Below are 13,124 nucleotides of genomic sequence, written 5' to 3' on the forward strand. Positions count from 1 at the left end.
TTTCTCCACTTCTTCTCCAACACTTGTTGTTTACTGTCTTGTTGATTTTGGCCATTCTAACTGGTGTAAGGTGGTATCTCAATGTGGTTTTGGTTTGAATCTCCCTGATGGCTAGTGAAGATGACCATTTTTTCATGTGTCCATTAGCCATTTGTATGTCTTCTTTGAGGAAGTGTCTGTTCATGTTTCTGCCCATTTTTTGATGTGATTTTCTGTTTTGTGTGTGTTAAGTTTGAGGAGTTCTTTATTAGATCTTGGATATCAGCCTTCTGTCTGTAGTGTCATTTGCAAATATTTTCTCCTATTCCATGGGTTGTCTTTTTGTTTGTTGATTGTTTCATTTGTTGTGCAAAAGCTTTTTTTCTTGAGGAGGTCCCAAAAAGTTCATTTTCACTTTTGTTTCCTATGCCTTTGGAGACATGTCTTGAAAGAAGCTGCTGTGGCCTATGTCGAAGAGATTACTGCCTATGTTCTCCTCTAGGATTTTGATAGATTCCTGCCTCACATTGAGGTCTTTTATCCACTTTGAGTTTATCTTTGTGTATGGTATAAGAGAAATGTCGAGCATTTATTTAAGAGAGAGGGATAGAAAGTAAGAGAGAGCATAAGAGGGGAGAAGGCCACTGAGCCAAAGGCAGTGGCTAAACCAACTGAGCCACCCAGGCTCCCGAAAACATTAGCTTTTTAATGGATATTTTAAATGGATTTTTAAAAATAGTGATCCTGCTTTGGATATAAAAAAAGGAAGGGCCAAGGATAAAGGAAAACAAACATCAAAAGAATCTGTGATTACATCAAGGTTTGAGAAAGCCCCTTGTCTAACTTCTTGTCCTCTGCAAATGAATAATGACAGCACTTCAAGTGGAACCGATCAGGATGAAGGAAGGTAAAATCTATAAATTCTTTATTTCCCTCTGAAGGAATTTTAACAGTGATTACTTTTTATGGAAATAAAATGCTGCAGTGTAGGTACAGGCGAAGACAAGAAATACTCAAGTATATCTGACACACTGCCTGAAAGGTTAAGATGAGGACAAGTGACTTTGAGAAGGAGCAGTTTCAACAGTCACCATGGAAGCTGGACTGTAATGAATAAGTATAAAGAACTTCTTAGAGAATTTTTATGGGGAAAGGTAATAGAGAAATGGATGATAACTGAAAAAGAATGTGGAGTTCAAAAGAATTTTTTTTTATTTTTTAATTTTAAGATGGGAGCTTTTAGAATACCTTTGTATGCTCCCAGAAATGATCCAATAGAGATAGGCATGGTTATTTAATTAAATTTTGTTCACATTTCCAAATGTTAGAAAGCTTATTGATTGTATTACATTCTTTTAAAGATGATATAGTAATTGTCCTTAGTACTCCTATTCATGTAGTTTTGTGTCAAGAAATTGTTTATTCAGAATTGGTTCCACAGTGGAGTATTCTCGTAAAATTGAATATGCAGATACTATCATTCGTGGATTTCAAACTATACATATAATAGTAAATATACAAACCTTAGGCCATTCTGAATAGAACAAATCATTCCTTGATAATTTTATTTTAAAAATATTTTTTAGATTTTATTTATTCATTTGACAGACAGAGATCATAAGTAGGCAGAGAGGCAGGTAGAGAGAGAGAGAGGAAGGGAAGCAGGCTCCCTGCTGAGCAGAGAGCCCAATGCGGGGCCTGATCCCAGGACCCTGGGGTCATGACCTGAGCAGAAGGCAGAGGCTTTAACTCACTGAGCCACCCAGGCACCCCCATTCCTTGATAATTTTAGATATTCAGTGCCTTTGACAGTATCATGAATGGTTATGGATTTATTAGGGACTTTGAATTATCTGGTTATATTTACTTAACATTTGTTTAGATTCTGGGGGAAGGGGAAAGACTTTATCTATCATATTTATCAATCTATCATAGATTATTACTTTTGGTTTATAAAGTTCTAAATTACAAAAGCCGAAGATTCCTGTACCAACAGTGTCATTGACACATATATAGTATACTCAATAAGTGTCTGTTTGGGAATAAACAAATGCCCATTGATCAGCTTCTGTAGAAGAAGCAAATCTTGAGTTGTTTGAAAGTAGATTTTCAATATTGTCTACTTATGAAGTCTTTTTATTTAAAAAATGGTTAAAATTTATGAATTATTATTACAACTATAGCTAAAAATGGAATACTAATAGATTCAATTGCTATCAGATTACTTAAAAACACTTAAATATTACTTTCACCATATACTGTAAAACACGTGTTTTGAAGGCACATTTCCTGGATTTGAATCCTGGGTCTACTCCTGACCACCTGTACCAGCTTTGGGAAGTTACTTTTTTCTATGCCTCATTTTCTTCCTGTGTAAAATACCAAATATAATTACCTATGTTTTGTAAGATTGTTGTGAGGCTTAAAATAGCTTTAAAACATGTGAAGTTTTCATAATAATGCATAGTATTTACACAATAGATCCTCAAAACACTAATATCATGATTATTAAAAAAGGGTTTCTTCCATATAAGAACTTAATTTGCACTTTCCAAATAGTTTTCAGAACCAATAAAAGCTTGTTTTTATTGAAAATGACAACAAAAATGTGGTATATTTCATCATATCAAATAATGCAAGTAACGTTATGATTTTCCTTTGCTCAGTTTGATTTAAATTTAATGCTTTCTTAACATTATTAATAATATAGTTTAGATATGATTTAGAAATTCCTTATATTTTAAGTATTTAATATTTGCCTGAAAAGAACTGTTTTTTTTTAGATCTTCAAAGAAAACATCTAGTGACAAGGAAGAGGTAAATACATATATAGGAAAATTTTTTTCATTTATTAATTTTTAAATTTTTATTTTATTATGTTATTTTGATAAATAATGTTTATCGGAAATATTATTCCATGATAAAAAAATTAGTTTAGGAAAGGTATAGTGAAAAAAGAGAAAATCTGCCTTTGTTGTACAGACATATACTTTGAAAAAGTTGTTCAGAAATACTAGTTATTGATAAAGGTTGTTTTGATAAAAATCAGTCCTTTTGAAAGTACCTTTTTTTTTTGCTCTTATAAAGAGATATGGGTATTTATCATCTCTCTACATTCAGTATATTTTATCAATATTTAGGGGACATTTTGAAGTAGTATTATTTATTTGTAGGTCAAAAAACAAATTGATTCTATGGATGACTTCGGTGTCTTAACTCTGTCATCTGAAACAATTTTGGAGGGTTTCCACATGCCTGACTCTAATCATATGATTTGCATGTCGCTAATTGAACAGCATGCCATGGATTGTAAAGGTAAGACCATTGTGTAAATATGAAGCCTTTGTATGTACATTACTATAGTAATATGTGCACTTCTTGTCTAGTGCTGTACCATACAACTCTGATGTGTTATAGAGCTACTCATCTCAGAAATACGTTTTATATGAAAATAGAGAAATGTTGAATACTCTTAGCAAAGAGCCATAATTTCCACTATGCTTTTCATCATGGGAATGGCACACCTGATGTGTGTTAACTCTCCTCTTCTGTGCCTTCACCCAAGGTCAGGTTACCACTGTTTTTGTCCTAGAATACTGAAACAACCTTGGGACTGTTTTCCTTGTCATTCCACCTCCCAGAATCTTGGTCTACTCTGCAACCATAGTTACCATATATTTAAAAAAAATTTATATTTCATCACGTGACCCCCTTGTTTAAAGCTTAGCTATTACTTCTCATCATTCTGGGGTGAAAGACCACAGTTCTCAGCCTAATCTTGGATTGTTTCATATCCTTCTGTCCATATCTCAGCCACTGTTTTAGATATTTTTCCTTACAATAGAGCTTTTTCCCCCTCAACAGCTTAAGTTAGGACAACTGCACATGTATAAAGTGTATAATTTGATAGTTTTGACATAGGGGTATATGCATATGAAACCATAACTGTAATTCAGGCAGGTAATAACCCTTAAGTCTCGTGTCTCTTTGTATTCCCTCATTACGAAACTGCTGAATGGTTTTCTAAAGTAGTTGCACCATTTTCAATTCTCACCAGCAATGTCTGAGAGTTCTGATTTCTCCCTATATATTCATGAACACTTAGTATTGTCAGTTTTTTAAATCTTAGATGTTCCGATGGGTCTGTAGTGTATGTATCATTATGGTTTTAATATACATTTCCCCAATAACTTATAATGTTGAGCATATCTTTGTGGGCTTATTTGCCATCTGTATATCTTCTTTGAACTGTCCAAATCCTTTGTCATTTTAAAAATTGGGTTTTCTTACCTGTTGAGTTTTGAGAATTCTTTGTATATTCTAGATATAATTCCTTTATCACCTGTATTTTTTTTTGCAAAGATTTTCTCCCAGACTGTGACTTTTCATTCTCTCAGCAGTATCTTTTGAAGAGCAGTTTTTTTTTGATGAAGTCCAGTTTATATCTTTGTTCTTTTATGAATTTTTGCTTTTGGTGTTCCTATATGAGAAATCTTTGCCTAGCACAAGGTCAGAGGTTTTCTCTCTGCTTTCTTTTAGAAGTTTTGCAGTTGAATAACCAAATTTTATAGTTTTAGGTCTTACATTTCTATCTGTGACTAATGAGATCCAGTTTGTATTCTTTTTTTTTTAAGATTCTATTTGTTTATTTATTTATTTGACAGAGAAGGAGAGCATGAGCAGGGGGAATGGCAGGCTGAGGGAGAGGGAGAAATAGTCCCCCTGCTGAGCAGAGAGCTGGACATGGGGCTCGATCCCAGGACCCGTGGATCATGACCTGAGCCGAAGGCAGCCACTTAACTGACTGAGCCATGCAAGCGCCCCCATTTTGAATTCTTTTTTAGTTATGATACAGGGTATGGTCCAGGTTTATTCTTGAACTTAGTAAGTTTACTTACTAGTTTTAGTATCTTTTTAAAAAATTCTTTCAGATTTTTCTATATAACCAAAGTTTATCAAACTTTTTCTTTAACTACTGTTTTACTAATTTCTTAAGGTGGAGCCAAAGGTCATCAGTTTGAGGCTTTTCTTCTTTTTTAGTACATACTTTCAGTGCTATAAATGTTCATGTGAGTGCTGCTACTGCAGGATTCCAGAAATTCATATGTTTTCTATGTTCATTTCCATTCAGTTCAGAATATTTTCTAATTTCTTTTTTCTTTACTTCTTTGACCCAGGGGTTATTTAAAGATTTTATTTATTTGAGAGAGATAGAGAGAGAGAGAGAGAAAGAGCATGAGCTGGGGGGGAAGAAGACTCCCCTCTAAGCAGGGAGCCCAGTGTGGGGCTTGATCCCAGGACCCTGAGATCATGACCTGAGCCGAAGGCAGACACTTAACTGACTGAGCCACCCAGGCGCCCTGACCCAGGGTTTATTTAGATGTGTGTTAATTAGTTTGCAAATATTTGAGTATTCTCCAGAGATATTTTTATTCTTGATTTCTAATTTGATTTCTTTGTGGTCATAAAATACACTCTTATGACTTCATTTCTTTTGACTTACCCCTCCTATTTTAATTTATTTTATGATCCAGAATATCATCTCTTTTGGCAAGTGTTCCATGGATGCTTGAGAAGAACAGTGGCATTCAAGTCTACTATGTCCTTGCTGATTTTCTGCCTACTGAAATCTCTGACTATAATTGTGAATTTGCTTGTTCCTCTGAAGTTCTGTCAATTTTACTTTGTGTATTTTGAACCTGTTAATAGATGCATAAACATTTAGGTTTATTATGCTTCCTTTAGTTGACTGGTTTATCATTATTAAATGAACTTATTTATTGCTGCTAATGTTTTTTGTTTTGAAATCTATTTTGTGTGCTATTAATGTAACCACTCAGGCTCAGCCTTCTTTTGCCCAGTGTTAGTGTGGTCTGTCATATTTCTGACCTCTTAACACATTTGCAGTTTTTACATTTAAAATGCATTTTTTAATAGGTGGCAGATAGCTGGGTCTTCCATTTTTATCCATTTTGACGTCTGCCTTTTCATTGAGGCTTTTAGACCATTTTCATTTAATGTGATTATTGATGTAGTTGATTTGAATCTGTCATCATGTTGTTTGACTTCAATTTGTCCTTTCTGCTCTTCATTCCATTCTCTTCTTTTCTGATTTCTTTCAGATTGAGCAAGTAATTTTTATGATTTAGTTTTATTTATGTGTGTATGTGTATGTATGTATTTTGCTTACTAGCTATAACTCTTTAGTTTTGCTATTTTGGTGATTAGAGTCTAAAGTATATGACCTGAGCATCATAGTCCTCCATCTAGTAATGTTATAACACATCATATGTCGTTTAAGAAAATTATAAAGGTTTACTTCCTTTTCTTCACTCCTAGCCAGATCCTTCTGGATCTGTGGGTTTATAGTTTTCATTAAGTTTAGAAAGGTTTTGGCCATTTTTTCTTTTCTTTTTTTAAAAAGATTGTATTCATTTATTTGAGAGAGAGAAGGAGAAAGAGAAAGAGTGCAGGAGCCAGGGAGGAGTGGCAGAAGGAGGGGGAGAAGCAGACTCCCCTCTAATCGGGGGAGTCTAATCCCGGGCTTGATCCTAGGACCCTGAGATCATGAGATCATGACCTGAGCTGATGGTGGACACGCACTGACGAATCCACTCAGGTGACCCTGTTGTTTTTTTCTTCGAATATTTTTTCTAGTTCCTTTCCTCTGCCTCTTTGGGGAATTGTATATTAGTTACCTGAAGTTTTCTCACAGTTTTCCGATGTCAAATTTCAGTCTTTTATTTTGAGCTGTCTAATATGTGTTTATTCCAATCCAGTGTGTTTTTCATGTCTGACATAATTTACATCTCTGTCAGTGCTATTTGCTTTTTTAAAAATTAGCTTCTACGCCTCCACTTACCTTTTTATGCTTTCTTTGGAATTCTAGCTAAGTTAATGACAAACAGTTTGATCCTTTCCCATCCTGCTCTTATGAATTGTTAGGTGAATCCAGAGTAGTGTTCAGCCTAGAGCTCATAATTCCCCACTGCTGAGGCACGACCTACTTAACTCTATTCATTGTGCTGTGGGTTATGAGTTTTTCCAGCATGGCTAATGGGGATAGATACTGCCCCTGGTGCCATGTGAGCTCCAGGAAGGGTTTCCTCTGCTCTTTCTAGACAGATCTTTCCCCTGGTCGCAGGAGATTTCTTTACGGGCATGCATTGGTTATTACTCTTCTGATCTCCAGGGTTCGTTCGTTCTTCTGCTTTCTCCTCACCTGTGCTTTGACCGCTGATCTCATCTGTCTTGGTTTCACCAGACTCAGTTTCATCACCTCAACTCAGGGAGTCTGGTGGAGTCTATCTCAGTTTTTTCACCTGTGTCATGGCCTGGAAATTGTCCCAAGGCAGTGAGCTCAGGTATGTGTTAGGCTAACTTCCTGTGTTTTCAGGGTTCATTGTCCTTCATTGCCTGGATTCCTTTTTCTTGAAAATGATTTTAAAGTGTATTTTACCTGTTTTTGTTTGGCTTTTTTTCAGGTAGGAAGATGAATCAGTACCTGTTACTCTATCTTGGCCAGAAGCAGATTGCAATAGAACTTTGTCACATGCTGTAGACTGTCTTTAATGCTCTCCTTCCTCGTTTGCTCACATGCTTCCCGCTCCTCCTTCATTTCTCAGAATAGTTCCTCAGGGAAATCTTCCCTTCTTACCATAGATCAAGTTATGTTATGTGATCATAGAACTCTTTTATTATAGGAACTATCTGAATTCATAATTGTGTTCTCCTTCACTAGACTTTAAGCTAAATAAAAGCCAGAGATCTGCAGAGCTTAGTGTAATAGCTTTTGCTTTTTTAAAAATTTTATTTATTTAAGAGACAGAGTGCAGAATTGGGTGGAAAGGTCGGGATGCCGGGCTGCTACCTTGCAGCATATGGACTAAGGGAGTACTGCACTTTCTGGTGGCGCCCGGGACTGGGGGATGAATTCTCAACTGAAACCTGAGCACCCAAACTCCACCAGGCAGGATCATGGGGCGGACTGAATAGCCCGGGTCCGGGAGGACTCCTAATTCATGGTGTAGCGGGGAGTCGTCCCCTCTGATCCCGCTCTCAGAGCGCGGTTCCTGGCGGAGAGAACTCTGAACCGTCTGCTTCCCGGCTTTGAACTTCCCGCCTCTGTGCGCTGCGCAGTCTGCAGCGAGGACTGTTGCTCACCGGTTAACTTTGAGGACTCGGGTTGTGCTGGTGGCCGACCAGCCCACCCTTTCCTCCGCTGTGGGCTACATTTCCCAGAAGTCTCCACGGTCCACAACTTTTTTTCTCTCCCCCCCAGCAGACGACTCCTGCTGCTTGGACCTGTCGGTTCGCCCAGGTCCTCACGATGCTCAGGCTAGCGTGGGCCGTCAGTACTGGCCTGAAGGCTAAGTACGCGACGCGCACTGAGCGGTGAAACCTTGTACCCGCCAGGCTCTGGCTGGATTTTTCCTCCTCGGGACTACATTTTCCTGAGGGCTCTGCGGCATTTGCCACTTCCTCCCGAAGTTGGCTGGCGGTTAGTGAGTTGGCGGGAGTTTGGCGACGAGGGTTTGGGGCGTTGCGGTCCGCCTGCGGATTCGACCAGACTGGTGTGTGAGGACCCGGGAGAAGTTCAAGAAGAATCCAGAAGAGGAGAGAAAAGCCACTGTACATCAAAAGTCATGGCAGAGGGCTTCACGTTCAAAGATGTGGCCATTTACTTCTCTCAAAAGGAGTGGGAATGCTTGCACTCTGCCCAGAAGGGTTTGTACTGTGATGTAATGTTGGAGATCTCACTGGGACTTTCTGATTCTAAGCCAGATATGATCTCCTTATTGGAGCAGGGGAAGGAGCCCTGGGTGGTTAAAAATCAGGATAAAAAAGAATGGTCCCCAGATTGGGAGTCCAGAAGAGAAACCAAGAATTTATGTCCAAAGGAGCACAGTTATGAAATTAAATCATTGCCCCTGGAGATAAAAAGACTCACAAGCTCCGGCCTTGAGTGCACTAGGTTTGGAAATAGCAGAGAAATCAAATGCCACTTGGAGAAACAACAGGAGGGACATTTCAGACAACCTGTTATAACCTCTGAGGAAAGGTTCACTTCCACTCAGAACACAGTTCAGAGAGTGCCTCAGACAGTTCACACCAGAGTGAAAACCTACGAATGCAAGAGATGTAAGGAAACTTCCAGGTGCCAGTCACACCATTTTCAACATGAAAGAAATCGTAATAAGGAAAAAGACTCTAAATGTGGAGAATGTGGGAAAGCCTTTAGTAGTAAGTCAGACTTGATTAAGCATCAGAGAATTCATGAAAGCAAAAAAAGTAAAGAAAATAAGAAATGTGCTGTTATCCATGGCTCTGAAACAACTAAACCTCAGAGCATTAATACTAGTGAGAAACCTTATAAATGTAAGGAATGTGGGAAAGCCTTTCATTCTAACTCACAACTTAGGAAACATCAAAAGATCCACATAGGTGAGAAACCCTATAAATGTAAGGAGTGTGGGAAGGCCTTTCCGTCTACCTCACAACTTAGTTTACATCAGAGAATTCATACTGATGAGAAATACTATGAATGTAAGGAATGTGGGAAAGCCTTTACCCGTCCCTCACATCTTCTTCGACATCAGAGAACCCATACTGGTGAGAAACCCCATAAATGTAAGGAATGTGGGAAAGCTTTCTGTTACAACACGCAACTTAGTCTTCATCAGATAATTCATACTGGTGAGAGACGCTATGAATGTAAGGAGTGTGGAAAGGTATATAGTTGTGCCTCACAACTGAGTCTACATCAAAGAATTCATACTGGTGAGAAACCTCATAAATGTAAGGAATGTGGGAAAGCTTTTATCTCTGATTCCCATCTTATTCGACATCAGAGTGTTCATACTGGTGAGAAACTATATAAATGTAAAGAATGTGGGAGGGCCTGTCGTCGTGGCTCGGAACTTACTCGACATCAGAGAGCTCACACTGGTGAGAAACCCTATAAATGTAAGGAATGTAAAATGGCCTTTACTTGTAGCACAGAACTTATTCGACATCAAAAAGTTCACACGGGTGAGAGACCCATAAATGTAAGGAATGTGGGAAGGCCTTTATTCGAAAGTCAGAACTTACTCATCACGAGAGAAGTCATAGTGGTGAAAAGCCCTATAAGTGTAAGGAATGTGAAAAAGCCTTTGGTCGTGGCTCAGAACTTAATCGACACCTGAAAATTCATGTTGGTGAGAAACCTTACAAATGCAAGCAATGTGGGAAGGCCTTTATTCGTGGTTCACACCTTAGTAAACATCAAAGAATTCACACAGGAAAGAGGAGTGAATGAAGTGGAGTGGGAAGACTCAAAATTTTATGGACCTCTGCAAAGTCAAACTAGTAAAACACGAAAACCCCTGTGATTTTAAGGAATGTGGGATAGCCTTTGAAAATCACTTAATATCGGAGCTTACACTGTGGATACAGGGCCTTTATTTGAGGGCCATAATTTATTTGACATGTGTTAATGTTGATATACTTTATAAATGTTAGGGATTGAGAGGGTTCTATTTATGTTTCAAAATTTATTAGATATCAAGGTTCAATTGATACAAAAGTGAAAAAACTCCTTGAATGTAAGGAAAGTGGGAAGGCTTTGGAAGGCAGTTAATGTGTCAGAGACTGTCATACCAACAATTCACAACATCAAGGTCATTTGGCCTGGGGGAAATCAAGAGGATTTATAATATAAATATCTTAAATATAGGAGACCAATTTGCTTTAGCCAACAAATTACTCATCTCACTTCATACTTGAGGAAGACTGCAGTAATGTTAAAAATGCAGCTGATTCTTCCATCCCACTCAGATCTTAAATATTTGCAAGCTTTTCCTCTAAAATTAACTTAAACTGAGGCAGAGTGGTAAAGGATTTAAGCAATGCTCAGTCTTACTTGCCTTTTAGGGCAAATTACTTAACTAGATCTAAACTTCCTCAGTTATAAATTAATGTTAGCACCATCTTACTAGCATTATAAGATTAAATAATTACATTAAATCCCAAAGAATATTGTATGGCTCATATTGAAAGTGAGTTAAATAGCTGCTTCTGTTTATTTTCATATTTGTGGATAGAGATCATATGAGAGGAAGGCTTTTATGTGTACCATGACTATGGGAGCATCTTCTATCATCTTTTGAATGTCAGGTAATTCCTTCTGGAGAACAATTGAAAACCGAACTTTTTGTTCACCTTGCCCTCTTGCCTCACTAGGGGAAAGAAAATCAAGGCAAGTTACAATTTGGAGTGAATGACAAACAACTCCATGTTGAAAGTTGTAGGATGCAATAGAGCTATCCTTAGGAAAATTAACTTCTTTTAATATGTGTAGAAAATTTGGACAGTTAATGGCCACGGTTCATTGTAAGTGCACTGTACTTGGTGCACAGCCTGTTCTAATAGGTTCCCTGGAAACACTTGTTGAAATCGGAGGAATGAGAGAGGGAATGAATAAGCAGTCAGCTCTAGTGTGTAGAAAAGCTCTAACTAACCAGTTAAGAGCAAAGCCAAAAACAAAGCAACAACAACAACAATCCTTGAAAACTTCCTGAGGTGGGAGGAAAAAACCCTCAAGCATCATGAATGAGAGGAAATGTAACTAAAAAAAGGAGTTTTAAAGAAAAAAGGCAATATTGTTGTGACAGACACTGTTGGTTGCCTATCTGTTGGTGTTAGCCATTCTCCCTTTGCCAGGACTGTCCGCTGCTCATCGAAAGTCTAGGTCTTGCTCTCCTAGTTTGCTTTGCATCTGGGCATGTATGTCCAGTCCTAGCCATACAAGATCTGAGCAAAATTCTGCAAGTAGGCTTCAGGTTAAATTTTCTTGCCCAACAAAATAGGAGGAAATAGTCCTCTTATATACAGGATGTATGTCTGTGTTATACCGGAATTGTGGCCATTTTGCTACCGGAGGGGTGAAAGGCTGAGATTGATATGCAGGATAGATTGGAATTACCTGTATCCTTGACGTTGTTGAACTGAGGAAACGATGCAGAGCTGCCCTGCCCCTGAATTTTGAGTAAAATAACAAACTTCATGCATATCTCTTTTAAGTTTATACTCAATTTTTTATGATAGACTTGAGTCCTGGGGAAAAAATGTATGTGTGTGTGTGTGTGTGTGTGTGTGTGTGTACATTTTTAATTTAGTAAGATGAGGAAATGTGTATATTCAGCTTTTTATACTATATCTGAAAATGTGGAAGAGCATTATTAAATATCTTTTAAATGGGTACACATATATTCTACTTTAGTAAGACATGGGAAATGGTTTTTATATGCTTTTTACATTCAGCACTGTATTGTGTGTGTGTATATTCAGCTCTTTAAAGCATGGCTGAAATCTTGAAAGAGTATTTTCTGAATAAAGTAAGAACCAATTAAAAAAACTGATTAAATAGGTATACATGATTCCTCTAGTATCAGAATATCTAACATAAAATCTTCTAAGTTTCCAAGATACAGTCACAGCTATGAGGCTAGCATAACCCTATAAAGAAACTTGGAAAAGGACAACATCCAAATCAAATCAGCTCTAAAAATAATCTACTGTACTTATGGTATATGAATATTCCAATTAAAATAGCAAATTAAATCTAGCCTATTGAAAAAAAGAAAGCCTATTGAAAAAAGTAGTGTTTTTGTTTGTTTGTTTTTGTCTTGTTTGGAATAAAATGGTTCATGACCTGAAAAAAAAAAAAAAAAGAGTGCATAAGCCGGGGAAGGAGCTGGGCAGGGGGAGAAGCAGACTCTCCAGTGAGTAGGGAGCCCAATGTAGAGCTTGAACTCAGGACCCTGGGATCATGACCTGAGCTGAAGGCAGATGCTTAACCAACTGAGACACCCAGGCATCCCAGTAATATATTTGATATTGAAATCATTCAATATATATTTGATTAATGTATGAATGAGTGAATGTGAAAACATACAGTCTTTGATATGCAAAAAGTACTCATATACTCCTCAAACTTAACACACACAAAACAGGCAAACATCAAAAAATGGGTAGAAGATATAAACAGACACTTCTCCAATGAAGACATACAAATGGCTATCAGACACATGAAAAAATGCTCATCATCATTAGCCCTCAGGGAGATTCAAATTAAAACCACATTGGGATATCATCTTACACCA

At 37.5% G+C, this 13,124-nt stretch overlaps 1 protein-coding gene across 1 annotated transcript in view; it reads left to right on the top strand.

The window, feature by feature from the left end:
* Positions 1-13,124, top strand: part of LOC122891190 (ankyrin repeat domain-containing protein 26-like) — a 131,633-nt gene that overhangs the window by 71,267 nt on the left and 47,242 nt on the right. Inside the window, exons 21-23 of the mRNA XM_044226681.1 lie at positions 719-886; positions 2,763-2,796; positions 3,153-3,294. Of these exons, the coding sequence (XP_044082616.1) occupies positions 719-886; positions 2,763-2,796; positions 3,153-3,294 (344 nt within the window). The remainder of the gene's footprint in view (positions 1-718; positions 887-2,762; positions 2,797-3,152; positions 3,295-13,124) is intronic.

This window comes from Neovison vison, chromosome 12 (assembly GCF_020171115.1).
Source record: "Neovison vison isolate M4711 chromosome 12, ASM_NN_V1, whole genome shotgun sequence".
NCBI lineage: Eukaryota > Metazoa > Chordata > Mammalia > Carnivora > Mustelidae > Neogale > Neogale vison.